General features: G+C 35.5%; 2 protein-coding genes across 5 annotated transcripts; one reads left to right on the forward strand and one right to left on the reverse strand.

Moving 5' to 3' along the window:
• Window positions 1–1,585: 1,585 nt before the first annotated feature.
• Window positions 1,586–19,426, reverse strand: LOC112559124. Of its 3 annotated transcripts, none has more exons than XM_025230097.1 (13): window positions 19,359–19,426; window positions 16,222–16,355; window positions 15,372–15,442; window positions 15,035–15,163; window positions 14,484–14,583; window positions 13,940–14,048; window positions 13,655–13,732; window positions 12,355–12,413; window positions 12,135–12,190; window positions 11,752–11,827; window positions 10,766–10,852; window positions 7,890–8,025; window positions 1,586–6,832 (listed from the first exon to the last, which is right to left on the reverse strand). In XM_025230097.1, the coding sequence occupies exons 2-12, from the start codon at window positions 16,283–16,285 to the stop codon at window positions 7,997–7,999; spliced, it is 858 nt and encodes a 285-aa protein (XP_025085882.1). In that variant the 5' UTR covers window positions 16,286–16,355; window positions 19,359–19,426; the 3' UTR covers window positions 1,586–6,832; window positions 7,890–7,996. The 3 variants fall into 3 exon arrangements, with proteins under 3 accessions (XP_025085882.1, XP_025085880.1, XP_025085881.1); XM_025230095.1 differs by lacking the exon at window positions 19,359–19,426 and adding an exon at window positions 19,030–19,344; XM_025230096.1 differs by lacking the exon at window positions 19,359–19,426 and adding an exon at window positions 18,353–19,344.
• Window positions 19,427–19,575: 149 nt separating this feature from the next.
• LOC112559122 lies at window positions 19,576–24,838 on the forward strand. 2 transcript variants are annotated; one of them, XM_025230092.1, is made up of 7 exons: window positions 19,576–20,254; window positions 21,031–21,139; window positions 21,685–21,777; window positions 22,124–22,230; window positions 22,576–22,649; window positions 23,449–23,632; window positions 24,096–24,838. In XM_025230092.1, exons 1-7 carry the CDS (start codon window positions 19,894–19,896, stop codon window positions 24,221–24,223), a joined length of 1,056 nt encoding a protein of 351 aa, XP_025085877.1. In that variant the 5' UTR covers window positions 19,576–19,893; the 3' UTR covers window positions 24,224–24,838. The 2 variants fall into 2 exon arrangements, with proteins under 2 accessions (XP_025085877.1, XP_025085876.1); XM_025230091.1 differs by having other exon boundaries at window positions 19,578–20,254; window positions 21,661–21,777.
• Window positions 24,839–25,670: the final 832 nt, after the last annotated feature.

Raw genomic sequence — 25,670 nt, forward strand, 5'->3', positions numbered from 1 at the left:
TGCTAGTCTAAAAGCTATAGAACTATAGCAGTAGCAGTAGGATCCATTACCCAACATATTCCCGGCCCTTTGATGTTTCAAAGGTGCCAGCCGATGATTTGAAAATGAATGACATAAGTTATAATAATTCATACAAAGCATAGACTGCAACAGGTCTTTGCTCACATTTTCAAGTCATCAATGGCATTTTCTGATTCACAACCTTGGCGTGTACTAGTTACCCCAATAGCAATGAATGTACATACAAACCACCTCAAATGTAATGGAAAGATTTGCACTAGTTCCTTGATGAGGCCAACAGTGTTATTATCCACTGAGTCAATTACTAATGCAGTTCTCGTGGCTTACCTGACCTGCAGCTGAACAAATTCAGTTGAGAACCATGCTGCTCAGGACACTTCACTGGCTTCCTATTAGGGTATGCTCAAAGTATCCTCTTGCTGTTTTCTGTGCTTGCATTGTTGTAGTCTTCCTGACTACTTGCATTCACAAGTATAAACCATCATAGGGACTGCTCAGAATTCCGAAGCTCTCCATTTCAACCTTTGGCTAGTGCTCTTTTGCAATATTTAAACCCACCATTTGGAATTCTCAGCCAATGCACTTACAATAAAACACACCTTTTCCAAACAAATTTAGCATATGTGTGTGTTGTGAGTAGCCTCCAGGTGAAATGTAAGAATTATAATAATTAGTTCCACCCACAATGTGAAATTCCTTGTTGGAATTACTTTATTCACACCTCCCCCACCAGGAAGAAAAACTAAACAAAAAACATACAACTGATATGTAAAATTTCACTAAAGAAGAATAAACAATCATGCACCTATGACTTATATTTTTACTTTTCTTATTTCTTTGGGCCTATCGCAAACAATTGCTATAATTTTAATTACAGTTTTTGGAAGTACCCAACAAATTGTTTAATTCTTGTGGTAGAGCTTTTCAATGGAATATTGGCAGCATTCTATCCATAGACAAAAAAATCACCATTGTTTTATGTGCACTCACAATTTGGAACTTTATCATTCCTGTAGTACATGTAATTTCTTATTCTAAACCTATTATTAGATGCCTTTAGGCCCCGTGGAAAACATTGTGAATAAAGTTTCAGAATACCATTTGTGCGCATGCTGGTGAAAGAGATATATCCTATAGTATGATCTTTAAATCAGCTGAAAATAAGTTGCAGGTTTTTCTTTATGGGTTCAGACCCATGATAAACCTAAATTATTCAGCATTGTACTTAATGGCAATGATACAGCAGTATCGGCTCAACTTCAACTTGCATAATTTATATGTAAACCAATATGCAAGTAATTTGTTCCCTCTCACACTGAAATTAATGGCTCATTAATGCCCGAGACTCTCAGTCAAATGTGATACTCATAAGATTCAAACAAGAAGTTAAAATATTATGTATTGAGGTTTACTGTTGTTGCAATCTGCATGATTAAAATTCATCGAGACAAGAGCTGCCTAGCTTTGTAAACACATCTGAAATGCTGCAAGTGAAGCATCATAGACTAGCTTTTAGAACAAGAGCAGGTACACACATCCAGGCATTAAAAATAATACGTAATACTGTGATACTTCTGAAAATTTTAATTCAATGAACACTAATCATCTACTCCCATGACTACCACTTCAACTGCAACAAGAAGTTGCTGTCACACGTTCACAACCTAAAACCACTGTTCCACTAAAAACAAACACACCATCCAGAATCTTCAGATGCCAATATATACATGGTAAAAACAGAGTTCTCAAAGTAGGTCGCACCATCACACTTCATTACCACCATATCGATGCTCAATACATTCCAGGTTCCACACAAAAAAGTAGTTGAAGGTCAACACAGTAAGATTTTTTTCTTAAAAGCCTTCTGGCTATGGCTGGCAGTGGGACAAATTGTATTTCAATGCTCACTGTTGAAAAAAATGAATACAAAATTGGCAATAATATGGAAGCTTGACCTATCCAAAAAAAGAGGATATCCAAGGCTGGCAAGGTTTCAACAAAATGTCCTTCAAACTTTCTTTTTTCTACACCATTTATTTTTCTTTCATTTAGCGTGCAATATGCACATCATCTTTCCTCTTACTGCACTGTCTTTAGATACAGTATATGCAACCGAAAACTTTGTTGATGAAAATGTACTGAAAAAAAAATCCATGATCATAGCACTGTACAAAGAAATGAAAGCCACTTCACCAAAGTCTTTTCAAAGAGCTGATCTAAACAACCTTTAAACTAAGAATAATGTTGTTAATATAGCACTTTCAGAGCTTTTTTTGCAAATTTTCTCCAAATGTGTAGACAGTTTAATGCATGTGCCCAACTACCAAATGCCTTGGTCATGCACTCGACAACACTAAATAACATGCTGGATTATACAAAAGCTCCCCCAAAATGAAAAGGTTAATATCTGGGGTTGAGATCACATTTTTATCACCTATTATGGCATACAGAGTGACAATGACCAGTCAGTAAATGAGTTTCCCCAATCTGTCAGGCTTTGAAAATTTTTCCAGTTAACACCCTTCTGAATCAAAACTCCATGCTTAGGACTCCAGATTTTCTTTTTAAATCACCTCTCAAAGACAACTTGAACTTTATACCTGATTCTTCCAACAGCCCACCCATCCTAACCTGTATCCAAAATACAGAAGCCATGTTTGTTTAAGATATGGCTGAAGGAATAATTTTTACTTTGGACACTAAACTACTTCACCAGAATAATGATCTGAAACATTTCAGTAGATATCTCAGCATATGAGAATAATAATACAAAGAGAAACAGACCTTTCTATATTTACTGCGGAATTCATGTTCAATTAATGCTAGAACAATGTCAATACCCCTGCCTTACTTTCATGCTCCCTTTAACCATGTACAACCAAATTCTTTCAGGTTTGAGAACAAGCAGTAAATCATTTTATATATTTTTAACAGAAAATTGGCATTGGATAAAAATCATGTATAGCTGTGACCTTTCTTAGATGATTTTCCCTTGGTGTTTGTATAAATCTTAAGCTTTCTGCATCCCACCAACAAAGGTATAAAACAGACTGGATTCAGCATGTCATCAACATGTCTCCTGTAGCCAATCCAGTTGGAATTAAAAGCAGTATATCCATTTTTGGAACAAATATGCTAACAACCTAAAAATATGAGGTGGTATGAATACTATTATATCAATGTCTAGATGATGGTGTGAATCCAGCGTAAACATTCAGGTGATGGTGTGGATCCAATCATGTGATGGTGTGATCATAACAGTGTAAACATTGAGGTGATGATGTGGATCCTATCACAACAATCATTTGATGGCATGATCTTAACAGTGTAACTATTCTGATGATTTTGTGGAATATAACAGTGAATTCTAATAGCGTAAACATTAAGTGTAAACTCTTTTATAGGTCAAAAGCATCATTTGCACATTTCTGATGTTATAAAAATTTTAATTTTGTACAGTCTACATAATGTTAATGAAATAACTGTAAAACATTACACCACTAAGACAAAATACAAATCAACATACTGACTCATTAAAAATTGATAAGAACTTTTGACCTGACAAACTGATTAAGAAAAATATCCCATAATTATTCATATATGAAAATCATAACTGACTAGAGCATTTTCCCTCTTATGAAGACATGAGGAGTGAAACTAGTGAGGGAGACTAGCAGAAAAAAAAAAATAAGGCAGGATGAAGATATCGCAATAAGGTATTTAAAAAATGCCCAGGACTACAGGTGAAATTTAAGTTTTTCATCAGGATCAATGGCAGGCAATAGTCAAGACAATATGAGAAACCAAAGCAAGCTATACAGAAAGATATATGATACTTTCACCCTTGTTTGGTTGTTTACTTTTTAGTAATGGTCAAGGGAAGAAAAGAGAGAGAAAAGACACCTTCAAAAGCAACTAATTTTAAATGCAGTTATGACTTACCAATAATTTGTGTATATATACACACATAGATTTTGTCTCACAAATGAATACTAAAACTGTTATGAAGTCTCACAAAATTTCTATGTGCGCTTTGACACTGCTTACTTTACATATGACAAATCATAACTTCAGCATTTATGTTCAAACATTACTGCTAACATATTAATGATTAAGAAACTTCACACTTTCTAGATCTAATTAAAAAAAGAAAAAAAAAAAAAAAAGCGAAATGCTGTCAACACATCATACACACAATATAGTTATAACTAAAAAATAATGTCATCACTCTTAGGTCCCTGAATTATGTGCATAATTCTCTCACTTGAGAGATATACTTTATCACCACTGTTGGATTTGCTCATATCAGTTATCAAAGAAAATTCTGTTACATGACCTTAACACATTTCAATGAGCATCACCCTGCATGACAGTTCACAGCTCAACAGCAACCACAGAATACATAAGAAAAATTCTTTCAGTCACCCTCGGCATTTTCGTGAACTATAAATCTACTGCATGGAAATCAGGCTCAACTAGATATAGCACTCTGTATAGGTTTATGTTTCCTTTGCTGTGATTTCTGCTGCCACTAAAACAGTAGTGTCTGCAGAAGATATGCAGTTTGTGTTTGTGAAAAAAGCATCAAAGTTATTCATTCTGGACTTTATGAATAAATGTAACATTACACCTTTAAAGAGTATTTTCTTACTATACAGACTGAACACAGCTGACACAGAAAACAATTTTCGCAGTCTTCCCTTTTTATCTCCTGGGATAACAATTGTCAAGGTGGTCAGGGGCCTTTGATGAAAATTTTAATGATTATAAGTACCTATTACTTCTACTGCATTACTGGATCACATTTCATGAAGGATAAAGAACAGCAAGTGTCACTCTTCTGTTAAATTCTGGTTGCAAAACCATGAACAAGCATCAACTTGTTTCAGCTTAGCTTCACAACATTTTCTTCTTGAACATTAAAAAAAAAAAAAAAAAAAAAAAAATTACAAGTGACACTAATACCTGTGCAATCTATGCAGTCACCTATAATATGCTAGTGCTAGCATAGAGATTCACAAATACACCAATGGGGCTGTTAGTACGAGGTGCCACAAAAGACAAAAACAAAGCCTTTATACTTCTCGTGGCACTTAAATTCCAACAGTTCTGATTCAGGCAATGCACATAATTATTTCAAGTAATGATTATCTCAGCCAGATTTTCCAAATACTTTCAAGTGCCCATTCAAAGTATGATGAAAAACATAAAATAGCCAAAACAAATACACCGTACAAAAAAAAATTAAAAAATCGTGATTTAAATTTAAATTTAATGCCATTTCATTTTGAAAACTCCATTTTAACAGTCATTTTATGCTCTATAGCGCATTGCCTAAAAAAAACAAACTATTTTTGATTTGGCACAGAGATCGAGAAACCATCTATGTGCATTATTCCATTAAGGTGCACATCTACAAGACAGTCCACCGGACTTATCACATGTTGAAGTACAGTAGACATATCCCACAAATGATAGGAAATTACCTGCTCCACATCAGATACAGCTCCAATACAGGTATCACATAAATGACAGAATGGAGAGCAGCTTGTCATACAACCAGCAGAACACAACATGTGCCAGATTTATTGTACAGCAGCTAACAAAAGGATAATGTAGGCAGACTACCACAAAGGTATGAATTTATATTTATCACACAGTCCATAAGATACACCATATGGTTGGTACACCATACAGCAGGCTGAAAAGAACAAAAAGTCACACTTTATTTAAAGTAGGCAACATGTTTTTTTTTCTTATATGGCATTTGGTATATCAAGTATACAAAGCTGGTAAGACAGCAAGTGCAAGTCTGTGGACACACTTGCACCATGTGATTTTCTATTTCATATCAGTTAGGAAAAAGGAATGTTGCTTACAAATTAGGTGGGATGCTAGGACATAATGGTGCAACAAAACTGATTCAAAGAACATTAGGCAATAATTACAAAATACACGCTAAATAAGGTTAATGAAAATAAGGTTAATGAGTTCTCCCTCTACGTCTGCTAAATATATGGAAGATTTCTTACTGTTTAGTTAATGGGTTATTTCTTACAGAGGTGAAACTTTCTAGCTGTGGATGTCACTTTCACTTACATACAAGAGATGTAAGCTTGCTTAAAATGCATTCCCCTGCCTCACACTGTAGCATACCCAAAGGTTATTACATGCAGCAGCACTATCTTGGTGCAACAAGATTTCTGCCTCTTGATAATGTGCAGTGAAAACTGGCAGTAAGAACAAACGCTTCAACAAACTCACATGCTGTCTCTTACCCACACATACCAATGGAACCATCCTATATAAAAAAAAAACTGTAAACAGTCAACAATTTTCTTTTAAAATGGTAATATTTAGTATTATATATATAAAAAAAAATCCCTTTTAAAGAGGAAAAGCGAAATTTAAGCTTCACACAATATATATACAGCCTGTAGTTTTAGATCAATTAGGTACTCAACTTATTAGTAGGACGGGAAGGGGCAAACAGGGTGGGAGAGGGGGTTAAAATTAATTGTCTACATGTTAAACAGCATCAAGGTTTTGAAACATTTACTTGCACCTGGTGCACGGAGATGCACAGACACACACACAATCATTCTTTCACACATCAAGTGGTGAAAACCCCCCCTCCAAAAAAACAAAAACAAAAACAAAACAAACAAAAATCACCAAGAGAAGTTCAAAAATTATTGGTGTTTAAACGAGGTCTTGGACGGTCCCCAAATATGTAACGGTTGTTGTCTGGGATGCTCTCTGCCAAAGCTTGCATCTGAGATGCAATTTGCTGTGGATCCAAACGAGGCCTCTGCAAGTCAGAAGAACAAGAGAAAAAATGTCATAATACTTATACTATGTAAGTGAACAAATAAAGTGTTTTGAATTCTTTTTTCAGTTTCAACATTCTTTTAAGGTTACCTGTATTATGATCTTTTTGTCCATGATAGGAATAGTCTGAACAGTATTTCCACATCTAAGATAATTGGTATCAAACAGAGGGATTTAGCTTCTTTCTGTGACCAACAAATAGTAAGGAAAGCTTCATGCATTTTGTGAATACCTGAACATGTTCTAGCGAGAGAATTTGTATTATTAAGCTCAGGTAAACGTTAAGCCATGCCTATATGTAAAAGCAATTCTTCTTCTTGTTCCTGGAGGCCCCCAGTGGAGCATAGCGCCGTAACTACACCCCACATTTAAAAGCAATAGGCACCTGAAATCTTTTGTGCCATCTGTAGTCCAGCTGCTCAATTTCAGATGAATTGTCAGTTTTGTGTGTGTGATGTAGGTGTGCACATGAATGGCCTTGATGTAAGTTTTTTAAAAATGATTGTCACTTGCCCATATCTTTTTCATCTGTTCACTTTTTTTCACTTGCTTACATCTTTTATGTGCTTTTAAATGCTGCACCTTGTAACGAACTTTATTTTAAACTTTTTTTGTGTGTGTGACTTGAGCACCTTCCCATGTTCAAATTGCCCGTTGACAAATAAAGTTGGTCATTATCATTGTTACCTGATATTGGAAGTAAAAAGTGTTTAAACCAAAAGATGTCATAAGCAAGCAAATTTCTCACATATTAATGAAATCCAAATATGAAAGATATCTGTTTGAACATTTTCTTCCTTACTCTTGCTAAGACACCATAAATGATATAATTATACCCCATGATGATAGATATGCTTGTTTAAAAAAACATGAACACGACCTATTGCTGTCTCTAACAGTTAAAAACTAGTAGAACCTTGATTTGAATAGTTTGTACCAACCAACACTTCAAATTCAGGTCCTACTAGTTTAGATTGTTTTCCCCACAAAGGACAATTTTATTTTCTGCTTTGGTTTAAAATCATTTTTTATTATACCTCATCATCGCTGTCTGAATCAAAACCAGAATCAGTTCGTATCTGATTGTTCCAGACACCCATTGGGACATTCACTGGCAGGGAAGCTGAATAAATTGGATTAGGCTTCATCTGACGCCTTTCCGCTGTGAGGACACTGCAACAGCAAACAGGTAATTCTAATTATTAATGGATTTTTATTTGTTACAGGCAAAGAATTTGGAAGCTGGGGGTGGCTGGTGTTTCATGCTGAAGCCAGCAGCTAAGGCTATATCATGGCAAAGCAGCCAGCCCTATAAACAGAGGCCACATGGAGAGAAAAAAACAGTGTGCCCGAGACGGGATCTGAACCCGCGGCAGACAAACTTCACTGTATTGGTAACAGGCGCTAGCCATTGTGCTACCAGACTGCCTTGCCAAGATCTTGGAAAGGTAAAACAAAGACAAATGTAATAACTATCCTAATGCACTGACAACCTTTTGTAAATGTTGATGCATGTCATATAATGAAAGAAATAATTAAATAATTCTTCACACAGAATCTGCAAGAGTTATTTCTTCATGACCCAAGACTCAAAAAGAGAAGCTAAGGAGGGGAACTAAATGGTATATTAAAAAAAAATTAAGATGTAAACAAGTAACACCAATCAAACGTACTTTCAGCAACAGTGTAATCAACAGATTATGACAGGTTAAAGCCAAACTTCTACTGTACAGCAGGAAAGAATGGTTCCACTACAGGGAGAGAAGCGAGAGCACACACAGTGCCAGCTGCGCATATGGTCAAAGTTTCATTGTTTCCATCTGACCCTTCTTCTCTGTCAGGAATTTCAGTAATCTTCCTTGGCTTTTTTTACGACTAGAGACATCATAAAGTTAGTGCAGATGAGTGAGAGATCACAGTTTTAGAGTTAAAGTGAAATAACTGCACTCCTGACTGGACAGCCAACAAGTGCTATTTTGTAATTTTTTGCCCAGTCAAGGTCACATTTAACACAGTTTGGAGAAACTTTATAAGCTACAAATCTATAATTGGTAACTGTGTACTTTGTGTAAATTAAAGAAAAATTGATGCAATACTATCAAAAACTGAGTGTAAGTATGACTGATGAGAAAACTTGTAAAGGGTAAAATTTGATATGTAACATTTATGGACAAAATGAGTTTCCAGAATCAGCTGGAGGGTGGGGGAGGGAATTAAACACTGCTCACTGTGGAGATGAGAAATATACCTCCACTGCTGCATAGACCTTAAGCATCTAGAGGCAACGTAATGCATAACTTTCATGTCAGCAATTTTTGTGAGTTCCTGGATAATCTGAATAATAATAATCATAATGAACATTTATATAGCACTTTTCAAATGATTGCCTGTTTCATGTGAGCAATTTTGATGAGTACCTGAATAATAATACTAATAATGGACATTTATAAAGCACTTTTCCAATGCTTGCTTAGAGTGCTTTACAGAAAGCCCTTTACTGTGGGAAGTAACCTGTGTGGAATGAGCTGTGAGCATATGATTTGTTTGTTTTTAACTGAGGCCATATCACAGCAACAAAAAGTAATCTTAACTTAAAAAGTCTAGGGACAAAACCCCCTGAGTGACATAACCATAACATTCTTTAAAAGATCAACGCAAGAAGTAAAAAATATATAAAAGAGAGGGCAAAGTGTAAAAAGGAGTGGTGAGGCCCAAAAAAGGCCACCAACGAACAGAAAACCCCAAAAGATAAGCAGTCATCAGGACATAAAATTCCTTAAATGTGACAGTAAAGTCCTATCCTCCTAAAAATGTAAAGATTTCTGCCAATGGGACGGACCTGAACAAAGAAAACAGAATTTTTCTGTAAATAACTGCCAACAGATAATCTGGAGTGCAGTACAATCATAATATGTACCATACTAAAACTTCCTTTACACCATGGACAAACTGGTGGTGGTTCACCTCATAAGAGGTGTCCTTGCATGGCATAGGTGTATCCTAACTTTAATCTAGCAAGGACCACCTCCTCCCACCTCACAGGATGGCACGAAGGTAGGTGGTCGGAAAGACAGGGAAGAGTGGCGTGTAATTTATTTTGTCCCAGTGGCTTTGTGCAGACAGAATGTGATGGATGGCACTGATCTTGCGTAGTTCATAATAGGCAGACTGACAGACAGCTGTGACTTGTTTAGCAAGAGTCATGTCTGCAGTGACAATGAATCCCAGATTCCTGATGGAGGACGCAAAGGTGATGTTGGTTTCGCCCACCTTGATGTGACTTGGTGGACAAACAAGTGAAGATGGGTTTCTTCTTCTCAAACATAGGAGGGCTTCTGTTTTATCATTATCGAGTTTTAAGTTTGTTTGACAACATCCAGTGTTTGACTTCATTAATACAGACTTGATAGTTTATTACAGTTATTAGCATTAATCAATTTAAGCCAAAAAGTCAGCATTCTACTGTTAATAAGATTATTAGGGCAGCAGACATACTCTCCAAACACTATATAAGATGGTGTGGACTTGCTTATTTTGAGAATCATTTTGTAGAATCTTAACTCTAGTTTAATACAAATACCTCTAATTCCTGATGCCCTTATTTCATAACCATAAGTATTGGAAGAACAACTCTGTCAAACATATTAAGTTGTATATCTAGTGGTAGATGTGACTGTTTACATTTTAAGTACAGCAAACATGGCTCTTGAAGCTGTCATGTAAATCTTTTTGTGCTATAAGAAATTTACTGTTAAAATTTAGTTTCAGGCCAAGATAGAAACAATCATTTACTATTTCAATCTACTTTCAAATTCATGATTTAGCATCTAGGCCAACAGCATGATGCACCATATACGTTTATATAGATCCAATCATGTGATTTTACAAGCTTATTTTCCATGCATTGCCTTACCTGTTAGAATATCATCATCATCCTCGCTGCTTGAGTTGTTGTTGTAGAGATCATTTTCAGATTCCAGCCCATCAATCGCAAATAAGTCTGGATTAGAAAAAAAAAACAACACCTGGGATTTGCTCTCTCTGTATATATATCAGAGTAAATTTGACTTCTCAGTTGATTGATCCTTTTGGGGGTTTTGAGTGAATAATAAATAAACCAACCCCTCTAGTAGGATTATACTGCGTTCTTACCAAGTGGTGATAAAAATCATGCTAAAAAAACTGCTTTCATATTGCTTAATTATAAAATCACAGGGAGATATGTGAATCTTCAGAAATTAAATAAAGACAACTTTTCCCCACCCGTTCAAATCTCTGTGTGAAAACCAGGCATGACACCATGCAAGTGGTTTACAAGTAGTCTGTTTTTAATTAAAAATGACCGAGTCTTGCGCCTTGAGTAATACAAGTTTTACAGAAACTATTAATCTTGAAAGCACATGCTGAATGTACAGGAAAGAATTCTGATGAAATAAGTGTTGATACTTTTTTCAAATAATCTTACATTAAGAAAACAGAGAATCAACTTGTATATGTGGAGGTTACTTCCAAATCCTCAGGTTCAAACATGTCAGAATTATTTAGTACATTTAGACTGTACGAATTTCATATTAATCTTTGCTGCTAGAGCTAAATAAAGATCTCCCAAATAACCTGATACATCAATCCATCTGCTGGCCAATGTTTAGATGCGTAGAATGGTGATATCTCTGTGACATTGCAGATTATTTGTGTGCAGGAGTGAGATTTCCCAGGAACAACTCTCTAACTTTGAAATTAGATAATAAATAAGCATTAGCATCTAAGGCACTGAAATTTGCAGAATATGATTATAATCATCTTTATCTACCTGAATCTGTGTAAAATTTGGATCATCCAACAGGGTCTTTCAGGTGGTTCTAAATAACAATGAAATTAACAGTTTTTTATAATATATACCATCAGTCTCCAGATCTGTCGTGGAGATGCTTTGTGGTGATGGCACCCGCCCAATGGCAATGGGATTTGACATTTGCTGAAAAGTGACGATTGTATTTAAATTTTTCAAATATGCAAACATCTATGGATAATAATTTGAAAGTTGACAAATTGCATTTAGACTGGATTATCTTCCTTAAGGGACCTTTTTGAAATTGTAGGAACAGTAATGTGTGAAGGTATGTGAACATGTTCACAGAAACAGTTGAGCAGCATAATGATCTTGAAACAGTGAAGACTGATTTTATGAATGGGTACTGTTGACTAAAGATATATTTTTATATCTAGCATACACATATAGTTATAAATAATTATTTCACTTTAAATCACTGACAACTGCTTACCTGGACTCTTGGTCTTGATGGTTCATCAATGAGACTGACACATTTTGTAAGAGGTGCTGAAATCAAAATTAAAACCAGCATTAAGTACAGTCAACTGATCTGTTATCTTAATGCAAGAAATACTAAACCATTCTCTGGTCTGGAAAGAGCAGAGATTAAATGCCATCAAAAATCAAAAGGTAACACTTATAAACCATCCAGGATAATAAAAAGAGCATACTTCGAGGCTTTGAGGCTCGCCCACTTCCTCCTGTTTGATCAGAACGCCTCAAAATCAAGCTGGAATAAAATTAAACAAGATGAATGCAAATCAAGCAAAATGTCAAGAATCCATTGTCATCACTTTTATTTCCCTCAACCATTATCCCCATGCAGAAAGAAAGAAGCAACAAAAAAACACTAGCAGTCACATGTAAAAGCATTTAACAACGGAGCTTATTTACTCCATTTGTCTTGAGAATGTGACTCACATAATCTAACAGATATATATAAAAAAAGAATACTTTATGAAAATTATGAGAATAAACAACAATAATCCTAATAACATATGAAAGGGTTTTTTTTTTTTGTAAATTCTCTTTCTTTGATACTTATCAGACTGAGAAGCTTAGTGGCTGCAACTGCTTTTCGTTGTCAATGCTCATAACCACCAGAGACTCTAATTTACCTAGGTGCACCTACTCTAGACCTTATACAAATCTTTCTTAAGAGTTCAATAGTCTTTTTGTCAACACCTTCAAGCAGACACAAGGAAGGATTAGAGGGGATTCACATCAAGTCATCTGGTAAGTATTAATGAAAGATAATTTACAAGAAAAGTTTCCCTCTCAACCTGAGCCTATCAATTCTCTGACCAACTGATGAAAATGTCATAGCCACAAAATGACAAACAAGAACAGCACAGCATGCAGAGTGAGTGTGAAATTAGCAGAAGACTTGGTGTGACAACAATTTTTACAAATATCTTTCATGGTTCTTTTTGGAGATCAAAACAGTTGGGTTGTCTGGTAAAGTTATGGAAGAAGTACATGTGTACAGCACTTTAGCGTGATGTTCTGAGTGCTAATCATGTACATAAATGATATGAATGGTAGAACTTTGTACAAACATAAAAAGAGAGTGAAAACTACAAAAGCCATGGAAGAACAACCAGCTGGAAACTTGTGACCTAAAACTCCAGATGTTTCTTGTACAAGTGTGATTAAGGGCATATTTGAGAGAAAATCATCTGCTGGTGATGTATCCCTTACCATGTGGAAATGGTTCACAATTCACAATGACTTGCCTTATCATCAACTATTCTATGGCTTCAGCCTATGACAGCTCAAAAATATACTCAACTCTTTAAAGTTTACTAAAACTTATATATAGCTGGAGAAAAATCCATTTTTCTGGCAGATAAAAATGAAATTCAGTAATAGAATAACTTTTTAGAACAGCAAAGTTCACCTCGTGACAAAAACTTAAAAAAAAAAAAAAAGGTCATTTTCCAACTTAACTATGTTTTGGAAATGACATACCTTATCATTTTCTTTTTGTCATCCTGGGCTTGAATCTTCATTTGTGCTAATTCTTCCCTCTGCTCTTCTTCAAACCGCCTGTCAGTAAAAAACAATGCCGTACCAGTTTAACTCAGGTTTTTCACCTATCCTTATTGATCAATACTACAAAATCATTCTTCCATAGTTGTTGAGATTTTTTTCCAATCATTTAATTTCAGTTTGAGGTACATTCAGGTACACAGATGTGCAGGTGCCTTTCATTTCTCTCATCAAAATTTATCTTACAGGCCACCCTGATTCTACCTGATGCGCTCTTCCATAGATATTTCTTGGTTGAGAAGAAAGCTGTCAATCTGTCGCTGTACATCTGACAGCTGTGCTTGCAGGGCCTCAAATGACTGGGCCTTCGGGTCTGCATTGAAGAAAGAGACATTAAATTATCAGAAAATCTGAATAGATGTATGCACATGACAAGAGCTGTCAGAAAGAACTGCAACAAGGTTTCAAAATATTTCCTAAACTGCAGATAATTGTCTCACATTAACACCACCAAACAAACAGCTTAGATCAACATAGCTCTGCTTTTTGTTTGGATTGTAGTGTCAAAATAGTCATGAAAGTATTTTAAATATTTGTTTATATATATATCTTTCAAAATATCTACCGAAGTCACTTTTATTAATAAGATTCACAGAATGCCTTCACCACATCAATGTGTCAGAGCGAACTTCTGAACTTGTAAAACTTACACTGAAAATTTGTATCATTTAAATTTTTTAAGCTCTAACAAAGTGACAAGTAGCCATGCTAATTTTGCTTTCAAACAACCAGGGAAGAATTAGTTCACCTGGCATGCTGCTTATCAAATCTTTAGAGTTCAGAATTATCTGGAAGACTGGGGAGTAATCTCTAGATCTTGTTAACCGTGACAAAGCCTCATCTCCACACTGAAAACCAACAGATACAGAATATGGAAAGGAGAGAACATTGTCAACATCTCTGACAAGAAACATAGTAACAGAAAAAACACTCAAGGCTTCCCATGAAAATTCTTCCTTTTTTCTCAAATCATAAAAGTGCTATTATTGTTTCTCCATTGACAAGATCTAGCATTATCACCATACTGGCTCTGGCCACTGACTATAAAGTATGTTACCTTTGGTCACTGCAATAACAATCAGTATTATATAATAAAATCTCTGGGTCTGGTGTCTAATTATAACTATCCATGCTCAGCAAGGAATAAATCATATCACCAACCTCTACAACACTGTGCTTTCTGCTATCTTATTTCTACGAAAGGGAAGCCATTAATAAAAATCTTAAAAGCATGCCTCTGTAGTAGTGCCAGGTTCAGCGTAACTGCAAGCAATTTAGCTTAGTACAGCTACCACCTACCTCCATATCTTTACAGACTAAAATTAATTTGAGATCCCGGTTTATGGTGTGTGTCTTCTTCTTACAGTTGAGGCAGGTGAAGGTTGTCCATCCACCACAGCTCTCACGTTTTACCCAAAAGCCATATTTCTGGCCAACAAAAAATATGAACAGTTAATTTGTTTACTTTTTCTTTGTCACAGCGAAAATGTTTCTAAAAAGATAATGCAACTGTATTATACATCATGTGTAAGTGTGACTTTTCGACAAATGCAGTTATGTACATCTTAAATGGCTTGTGAGAATGGGAATTTTCATTTCTATGTTTTTGATGCCTTCTTCAAACAAAGTAACTTACATATTCAAAACCAGGATCTGTGAGTTCAATCTCTACTACTCTGTTTCCCAGGGGACTGTTCTGGCTGACATCTGAAAAAAAAATAAAAAAAATGGATTCGTATATGAACAGAGAAAACAGAAAAGGAGATTAACATGGCATGCTCTTAGCACATAAACATGAGAAAACAGTAAAAACAAATTAAAAAAAAAAAAGTGGAAATATTTATTTCTCTTTCATTCACACACACACAGAGCAATATTTACAACCCCATTTTCATAACAGATCACAGAGGAAAACAGTTCCCACTGAAAGAATGAATCATGAATTGTCCTCTGTTACACTAAGTCCACTGCCAATCCATTGTTTTAAAACCTATGTTGGTAACTCAGACTGAGGAAAATTCAATATTATTTCTGAACTATGAAACAGTCTCACCTCCCCTCAAAAACAAAAAAAAAAAAACCCACAAGTCTCTGGGTACATAAAAAAACATTCTCTTACCTAAACACAATAAACATTACAAATCTTGCATATTATTATCTGCCATGGTGTAACCTGTAGTTGTAATGTTTGCACCCTAATAGATTCATACATGGAAAGCTCTCGCACCAGCCACAACCTTCAGTGATGCTTATAAAATGTCTGAATTCAGGTCAATCCATTTATGCTTCCTCTCAAAAATTTATTTAAAAATACCAACCCACTCTCTGAGACAACCTAATGACACTGTTACATTACATTATCATGTTAACAACTCTAATTCATAAGGATACATGGTGAGTGTAAATGTTGAGAAGTCACAAACATGCACTCAAAAAAAGGACAATGTTGGATGACTTCTCAGCGAACAGTTATGAGTATGAATTACCTTGGTGTTTAATGGCCTCAGCATAGATTTTCACATTCAGGCACCCGCACACAAACACAACCATGGCGAGAAAAGTAGGAAGATCTTGTACAGATGGGCTTTTCCACTCTGTATCTTCTCATTGAGTTACACACCTAAATTTGAAAGAAAAGCTGGATTGAAATTACGAAATTTAATTTATAACGTCCATTCCCAAACTGACAACAAAAGTCATTATAGCATAGTTGTCAGAGACATTTAAAAGTTATGTTGTTTGTGAGGATGATAGAGAAAGATCAGGACAGATAAACATTCCTTCAAAAGAGGAAACCCTATAAGCCACAAAACAAAAACAAAAAAAAAAACAAACAAACAAAAACACCAAAAACTGAACAATTGGAAACTGCTCAAAAACTTGAGGCGCAGACTGAAAAATACCTGCATTTAGGGTCAAAAAAGAAAAACTGCATGTTCAGATAAAATGTGCATGCATATTTTTCTTAATATATATATACTCTTTATGCTTCTCCACCCAGTTAATATGAAATAAAGGTGCCACAGAGTGCAGAGAGTGAATTTCATTCATCAATTAAAAAAAAAGAAAGTCTTATTCATTAGAATATCATTATTGCCTGAGAAAGTGATTGAATAACAGCTGCAGCCCTGCAGATCTGAGGTTCAAGGCTACATTTTGAGAAGCAGCCATACAAATCAGACATGCAAGAAGAACATGTCAATGGCATATTTTGCAAGTCAGATGCTCAAGCAATCCAATGTCTTCACAGTAAATGAGATAAGAGATTTCAAAACACAATTACTTAATAATCTTCCTTCTGTGATCTGATGCTATAAATATAAGGATAAGATTGTTTTTCATAAAGATGACACGACACTTCATGATAATCGAACATTATTACATGACCTGTAACTGTAATTAACATAGGCTGCACAGCTCTCTCTTTCAGGCAACACACTAAACAATTTAGTGAAAACCTTGATTGTGGTACTACAACTGATCCAGTGACACTCTAAATTTTTCTTGTAATGCCAAATTAAACAAAACTAGATCAGTCTGAAAGTTGATTTGTTCACATACTGTTTAGCATTTCAATACAACTGAATTTAACCTCAAAAACAGCTTTTTAAGCAGAGGGAAATTACAACTTTCATATTACATGTTATGTATCATACTCTGAGACAAAAGATTCACTATGTATTCAAATTAAAAATGTGCACAGCAGTTTCACTTGCACATGACAAACAAGACTATTGTTCACTTGACAGACAAGTAAGCACTGAATATACTACTAAATGCTTGAGAACATGGTCACATACTAAGAATAAGACAGTCATAGTTAGACAAAACTGTTGATGTCTGCACTTGTATTTTACAAGTTTTACAGAAGAGATCATTTTAACATGCTGTATAAACAGAAAGGCAAAAAAAAGAATTTTGCATGGACGACAAAATGTTTCCTTCCAAAAATTTAGTTCTTTCTAAGCTGTTTGGTAGCAAAACTGCAGACATTTGCATCACATCCTTATTTTTTTAAAACCATAATTTTTGAAAGTCAAACTCAACATTTGTATTTAGAAAATGCTATAACCCAACAGCAGCAATAACCTATGGCTTTCACTGCATGATCAGATGAAAACTGAAAATTAAATACATGCATCCCATCTGTGGAAATTTTGATTTTACACAAAACAAATGACATAAAGTTTTGAAGTAGTTTATGTATTCAGTTAACTGTTTATCACAATGGCATATCTATATTCCTTTTCCTGCCTAGATCTCTTATATAGCAAAGGTTTTGGTTTGGTTTTCGGTCAGCACAGCAATCTTGAGCAATTCTTATCAGTCATTCAAAGCTTTTTTTAAAAATATTTTTCATTTTGCATGTTGGTTCCACAGCTTGTATGTCCTTGACAGGAACAGTATCGTTTATATTTGTTCTAAGGTAATAGGTGACAAACAGAGAGATTTGATGATCAGCAACTCAAATAGGTGATTTGAGATCAGCAAATTGTCAGGTAAGCTTCTAGCATTTTGTATATATTAGAAGAAGTACTAACAAGAGTTTGTTTTAATGAGTTTAAGAAAATGCTATGCCTGTATGCAGAAGTAATAGGCACTTGAAATCATATTTACCCTTCACAGTCCAGCTGCCCAAACCATTGATGAATTGTCAGTTGTGGGTCACAAGGGTGTGTGATGTTGCAGGTATGGTTTTAAGCATAAGCTGGAACTTTTTTGTTTTTTCTATGATGCACCACTTGGCTTATCCCTATCTTGTTACTAGCAATTGTTCTGTTTACATTTTCCTTAGTGTTTTTTTTTTCGTAACTTTTGCATTTTAGCACACTTCTCTAGTTATAACATCCTACTTGGTTTAATAAAGTTGGTAATTTGTCAAATACTTTACTATTATCATTTTTAAAACATGCACTTTTGAAAACTATTAATTACCTTTGCTGTTATGTCTATTTTTGTTTTTAAAAAATATTTAGAATTGCTGAGGCACTGGAAGGTTGCGATGCCAGCTTTATATTTACAATGCATTCTCCTCGTTCGCAATTCCAAGTTTCACTAGAGAAGGCAGAGACCGAGAGAATTCATTAATTCATCTACTTCTAAAAGCTTTTATAAACATGGGTAAAATAAAAATGCTGTATAATGATGAGAAACTGTAATTTTTAATGCCTGAAATTTGCTGAAATATCAATTTCTCAGGCACAGCTGATTCTTGTGGTGACCGGTGACCCACTTCTACACAAAGAACTCGGTCGACTCTCGTAGATTTCTTTGCCTTTTCGATTTAAACTTACCTCTGCAGGTCAAATGATCTCATGAATAACACTTAATGCGCAAAACATAAGTTTCCTTCTGACAAGTAGAGAAAACTCGAAGTCTTCGCAAACTGAACAGCGGCTTTATGTTCTTTGCACCGGATAAGGTTTGTTTTGCCCTCAGCAGCCGAAACCGAGTCTTCAGCTTGGCGAAAGCAGCCTTGTAAAATCAGAAGCTACGTTTTCTCAACGCTGTGTAGTTTTCCTGTCATACCTATAATCTTGAAAGTGTATGTCACGTGCATGAAACATAGCAGACCCAATTAATAAACATCACTAATCTTATCTTAAAGTCAATCGTCCTTTACCTTTTCCAAGCACCTGTGTAAACAGAAGTCGGTCAGCGGAATGATACTAAATGTATCATCAAGAAAAAAAACCAACACAATCTACTCATACTTTAGTTTAATTTCGCTAATCTAACAAAAATTAATAGTGAAGTAAGAAAATTGTAAATTGCAAAATGTATTTAAAATGGATCTGATGTGATCATAATATTTCTTCGAAAATTTGGAAAGGAAGTAAGGGACGATAGCTCCACTTAATATTAATGTCGTCTGCAACGCTATGCTTGAACGTTCGTGGTGAAAGCATGTGAATCACGTTTACTACAAGATAGAGGTCGGTGATTGGCGATGCCTGAGATAATGTCATTATCATCTTAAAATCTGTGAAAGAGGCTGTAGTTAGAAGTTATTCAGTGGTCAATATTTAACCGCTATTTCAATACAGGGCATCTATAACAGGTTTTCCTAATCCCATACAAACATCTCGACTGTGCTCATCTATGTCACTGCTTGACTTCAGTCTTTTGTAAACTGCTGGAAAGATTTTATTATCAGAATGGGAATATCCACATTAAGAAAGTCAAGCGCACTCAATTCAGCAGCAGTAAATTTGTTAAGAAATAGTGGAAATGTACAGGCGAGCACAAAGGCAACAATTAACAATTTGCGCGCAAGATCGTTGGAAACAGAAGCACAGACAAATTGGCATCACAAAATCACCGTGACGGAGAAAAGCACAAAGAAAAGAGGACAATTTATTAAGCTGGAAGTGTCTGTTATTGACACTCATCCAGGTGAAACAGACCGACCGACAGTAGTGGCCGTTCACGGGAGTCCAGGGTCAGGAATGGACTTTGAACCCCTTATTTCTCATCTTGTAGAAAGTGGAGTTCGGTTTGTTGCTCCCACAACACCAGGTATGTCGTTCAGCATAAGTGTAGCCACGATTCATCTGTGTGGTCTGGATATGTGCATGTGAGTATGTGTGTGTTATTGTGTCACGATAAGCATTAACTGTGGTAAGACAAACAGTCATGATGCTTGTTTTAGTGCCCTTGACTAATTTTAGAAATAAATTGGAAAACAATTACCATGTACCATTGTAAACATTTCTTGTACTGCTATAAATGCAGTAAAAAATGCATACATGCAGATTTTATAAATATTTCTGATAGATGATCATTGTAAAGGCCTTCGATCAATTATGTGCTGTCACTGTCCTAGGACAGCTGTTAGTTCTTCTGCCAAATTTGATTTTGACACAGCAACTTAAAATGTGTACAATGGTAAAGGTAATTTTGTGACCTTATACTTGATGGGGAGTGAACGTTGAGTTAGACCCCTCACTTATCTTTGGTCCATCTTTTGTGAGGATGATGCCTTTCTCCACTTAGTTTGATGCCTAACCTCAAAAGTGTATGGAGTTGGTTTGTCTCTCCACAGCTGTGTCAGATGTGGAAAGTATTCTGCATCACGAGAGTATCAAAATGTCTAGTCTGTGAGCCTTTGGGTTTGGAGGCTGTTGCTCTAACCACTATAGACTAATCTGCATCTTCAAAATTATGTATTAGAATAATCCTATGCCTAAAGACAAAGTTCCTTGTACTAAAGGCAATACATATTAACCACAAAGCATGGAAGAGTTTTATGTTTACTTCTTTGAAAACTGAGTTTAAAAAAATTCATGCTACAGGATTTGAACCAAGCATTGTGGAACCATGGAAACTGCTACATCTGGATTACTCCACAAAGGGGCGAGCTTTGTTGTTGGAAAAAGTTCTGAAAGAAATCAGCGTTGACAGGTATTACCCATACATACATATATTACCATTTTGATTTAAAGCATCCTATCTATTTATTTGTAAAAAAGAAGTATTGATTATGTTCTGCTGCAGCTTAACACTTTAACAATAATACTAGACATCTGTAGGATGGTTTTAAACTATTTTTTAACACTAATACAGGTTATCTTTAATCAGATGTCACTTTTGCTGTCATAAAAGAGCAAATTCCAAAAGAAGACGATTGTCAAAAGTCAGTTTCTAATTAATATTGCAGGATGTGCCACCAAAGTTTAAATTTTCATGCATTGTGCATTTTTTCATTTCACATGAACACACCCATGCATGCTACATTAACTTAAAAATGTATGCCCCTCTCCACCACTACGATCAAAACCTTTGATCTAGGATTAGGCAATAATTATCTGTGTGCATTATTGTATGTTTTGTGTGTGTGTGTGTGTGTATAAGAGAGAGAGTGCATATTTTATCATTGCATTTTATGCATTCAATAATTACAATAAAAATTCATTACTTTTTAGGATAGATCTTCTAATGTCCCACAGTGCTGGAACTTGGACTGGATATAAGATGGCAGCTGAGTGGGAGTGTGTGAAATCTGCTTGCTTTTTGAACCCTTGTGGAGCAAGACCACACAAGTATATATATATACCTGTCTATTAATGTGACTCACTTCAATTCATACGAGGGCATTTTTAATTATGTTCTCTGTTGTGGACTGTTTGTGGCTCTACAAGAAATACAAGAAATCAAAAGCTGTCTCTTGTTTTTCTCTGTTGACAGAGAGGAAAATGAAAACAAACAACTTTATTCTATTTAGGAACAGTATAGTACTTTTCATTTCATTCAGCGTTTTTTAAAAAGAATACTGTAGCATGAATATTTCCTAATAAGAATGGAAGCAACATGAAGATAGTGGTAGAAATGAGTATTCTGTTTATTACATTTGTCGATCAATGACAGTCTTAAGTTATGATATCACAGGTCTCTCCGTCCATTTGCATTTGTGCAAACCCTGGCTTGGATTTTGCAACAGAGAAGTCTGCATTATCTTTTGATGCCACTGATGGAAAGAGTCTACCAAAAAATAGGTAGAGAGACTGATAATATCCACTTATTTAAAGCCATTGATGTTGCCCCATCTTCCATCACATAGAAAACAGTGATTTCTTATAGCAGCTGGAGAGAGTTATTTTCTGTTTAGGATCATACTTTCCAGAGAAGAAGAATAATGGTAAAAAAATGTGCATCATATAAAAGGTTTTCTAAAAGGGAATGGAATGCATTGATTTTTGCATATAGTTAGATGTTTCAAGCATTATTATATAAAGTGATTGTAATTATTATAAACATTATTGTAAATTACAAGGCATTGAACATTAGCTGTGAGTTTTGATCAGTCTAAGCCATTCAATTTCTTATGCTAAAATGTTCAGGATTTACTGGCATCAAAGGGGGAGACCATATTGTTGTTGCACAGAAAATTGTAACTTCGCAAGGATTTGAAGATGTGAGTGTTCTAAGAGGGCTTTAACGTAGATGTTTACTGTAGCTGATATCATTTTGAAGGTTAACCTAAATAATGAAATAAACTCTTTACAGTTTAGAGTTTCTTGCTTATTGGAGGAGTAGTCATGGTTCTTAGGGCTAGGGTTAGTGGTTGAGTGAACTGTAAAGGGTTAAACTTAAAGTTTTTAGCATACCTCTGTCATTAACTTGTCACTAAAGTAAGATGATTTATCTTATCAATTTTGGTTTCGGAAAAGCCTACATGGATTGAACTGGATTCTAATTTCTAATGTCATTGAAAATAGCAACCAATTTGAGAGATGCAGGCAAATAGCAATGTGGCATTGCCATAGTGGGGAGTCAACTTATGTGAACTAACGGAAATGAGATTTGAACTCTTTCCCAACTGAAGGTGAAAATTGCAGTGTTCACTGCATTGTGTCCTTTGAATAGCAAAGATTTACTTTGTCATTTATAGGGAACTAATATATGTGTAACAAAGTAGACCTGGTTATTGGAAATTAAGTCAGACTAGCTTTCAAAGCATTTAGGTAGAGGTCTTAAAATAAAGTTTTTTTTAACTTCCACAAATAGATCTATTTCATATTCTTTTTTCTTTTTGCCTTGATCATTGTGTGCAAAAGGTGATCATTGTGTCCAGCAACAGCAAAATTAACATTAGTACACCTGAAAGTATTCTGATTTGATTCCTTCCTAGAGGTGGTTGTTATGTGCAGATTCAGATGTAATCTCTCAAATTTTACTATGCCTATTCCATTTTACTTATACCTTGCTTTCAGATGCCGAAATATGCTTATAAGATACGAGAGCGAAAACTTCCACTAGTGTTTGCCTTCACCTTGAATGACAAGATTGTTGAGACACCTGTGTCAAAAGAAATGTTCCTGAATCATCTAGGAGTACCTCAGCATAACCTCACTAGGTTCAGTGCAGATCAGACTCCAAGTGGGAACTCTTTTTGTGGTAAGCTCATAAGAATTTATTTTCAAATAATGAACTCATTTTTTTGATTACTTATTTAAACACAAATTAAAAGGTGTTATTAAAAATCATAAAAAATGCCTTTAAGTAACATTTTTTAGATGAAACTTTGAGAATTTTTCTTTTTATGATCTACCTCATATTAGTATCTAAATAATTTTAATAAACACAAAAGGCCCATAAACCTGAAGGACATAGGGGCGTGAACTGTGTATTTCACCATGTGCAGGCAGAGATTTAAATAGGTTACACCGTTACAGGATCGAGGCAGGAAAGCTCCGCAATGGTTTCAGTTTTATATGAGGGAGGGTAAAAATAGGAAAGGGTTGGACTTTGTCTTCCATATTCTGTGCCTTAGACACATTGAACCACTTAAGAGTTCATTGTCTCTACAGTCATCATGCCCTTGATTTTGAGCTTTACTGCTTTTCTATGTGATTTTCAGCGACAGAAGATGGCTGGGTAGCAAGGGGCCTGCTCTTTGAACGTGGAGGTCATGTTGTGCATAAAGCCTACTCTAAGATCATTCTGGAACATATAGCGGATCTTCTGGCACATGCACAAAAGTCTTGACTGAAACATGTGTTGGCTTTTCTTCTGTCCATATGGATACACAATAAAAATCTGTGATAATTTATGTTCTAGTGGACTTTGTGTACACAAATTTTTCTGTTTTATTAATGAGGAAAAATGTAAGTCATCCTGAGAGTCTAGGAAGACTGTCATGTCAAGATGCGTGAGATTCTTGTCAAGACTGGGCTGCCACTGTAGAAGCTTAGCATGGGGGAAACAAATGATGAGTTTTTGAGTTTTCAAGCAATGTGGTAAATAAAGGGCATGCCGTTAATGCTTCACTGTGAACAGAGCAATGAAATAGTTACATGCATAAGTTATAGAGCTGCATACCTAGGATTTCTCATCAAACATTCACCCTGATACAGCCTTCACTGTTGGTCTAAACATGGAAGTTTTTTGTAATATCAATGTTACATGTTTTAGCCAAGATTATTCCAACACTGTTTATATAGTTAGTACATAATACACCATGCCTGAGTTTAGTTGGGTGTTATATTAGTGAGTTGTGCTTAGCCAGTATAAAGCTAGGATTAAAAAAAAAAAAAAATCAGGCAAATGTTAGCTCCCAGTGTTAGGTACCAATGAATAATAAATATTATAGCTAAGGAAAAACCAACGTCGGATCTATATTGTATATTTGCTAGAGTACTGCAGAAAAGAGCTAGCATCCAGGCAGTGTTGTATTGTCATCTGGTATTGCTTATGTTGGAAAATCTGTGTGTGTGTGCGTGTGTGAAACTATATATTGAATTTAATATTCTAGTTGCCCGTGAACAGATTTGGTGGAAGCAGCATTATGTTTATAAAAAAACAAAGTGCCTCTCAAACACCCCCCGAATTCGCTTTGTTTAGGAGAAGCTGCAAGAGGCAAAAGCTGCAGGTCTTCAAGGCGAAAGTTAGAGGAAAATTTGGCGCGTTAAACCTGTGGATTGTGATGTAGACACTCTCACTGGAAACATCAAAGAGGAGCTACTATCGACAGCCAAGGAGGTTCTAGGACGATATGGGAATAAGAAACAGCCACAGGTCACGAATGACATCCTAAATCTTTGTGACCAAAGGAGGGCACCGAAGGGTGGCCAAAGCAAGAACTGGCTTACGAAGGTCACAGACTGGACTGGTCGTCCTGTACAGGACCTGCTGACTATCGCCCACAACAGGCAAGAGAGGTGGGTCCTGTCAGCTGCCGCGTCCATCCATGTGATCTCCTCAACCACAGGTGGCGGTCAAGGGACGGTTGACTGACAAAAAAATGAACACTGACATGAATCATTAAGCACACTGAATTCCCACACAGCAAATGTAAATGGTAAGCACCCTTAAACATAGTAAAAGGATTTATTTTTGTTTAGCCCAGTGCAACAACTTGAAGGTGTGTTTCTTATCTAGCAGCTATCATTTCGACAATATGGCACCTACTGACATGACCTGACTTGTAGAATGT

This window comes from Pomacea canaliculata, linkage group LG3 (assembly GCF_003073045.1).
Source record: "Pomacea canaliculata isolate SZHN2017 linkage group LG3, ASM307304v1, whole genome shotgun sequence".
NCBI classification, from domain to species: Eukaryota; Metazoa; Mollusca; class Gastropoda; order Architaenioglossa; family Ampullariidae; genus Pomacea; species Pomacea canaliculata.

Coding starts and splice junctions, on each gene's coding strand:
- LOC112559124 (XM_025230097.1), bottom strand. CDS start 16,285: ATGGTTGTGTTTGTGTGCGGGTGCCTGAATGTGAAAATCTATGCTGAG. Junction 15,164..15,371: donor CAGATCCTGGTTTTGAATAT/GTAAGTTACTTT, acceptor TTTGTTGGCCAG/AAATATGGCTTTTGGGTAAA. Junction 10,853..11,751: donor GACAGATCTGGAGACTGATG/GTATATATTATA, acceptor TTTCTAATCCAG/ACTTATTTGCGATTGATGGG.
- LOC112559122 (XM_025230091.1), top strand. CDS start 19,894: ATGGGAATATCCACATTAAGAAAGTCAAGCGCACTCAATTCAGCAGCA. Junction 20,255..21,030: donor TGTTGCTCCCACAACACCAG/GTATGTCGTTCA, acceptor TTCATGCTACAG/GATTTGAACCAAGCATTGTG. Junction 22,231..22,575: donor AAGAGTCTACCAAAAAATAG/GTAGAGAGACTG, acceptor TAAAATGTTCAG/GATTTACTGGCATCAAAGGG.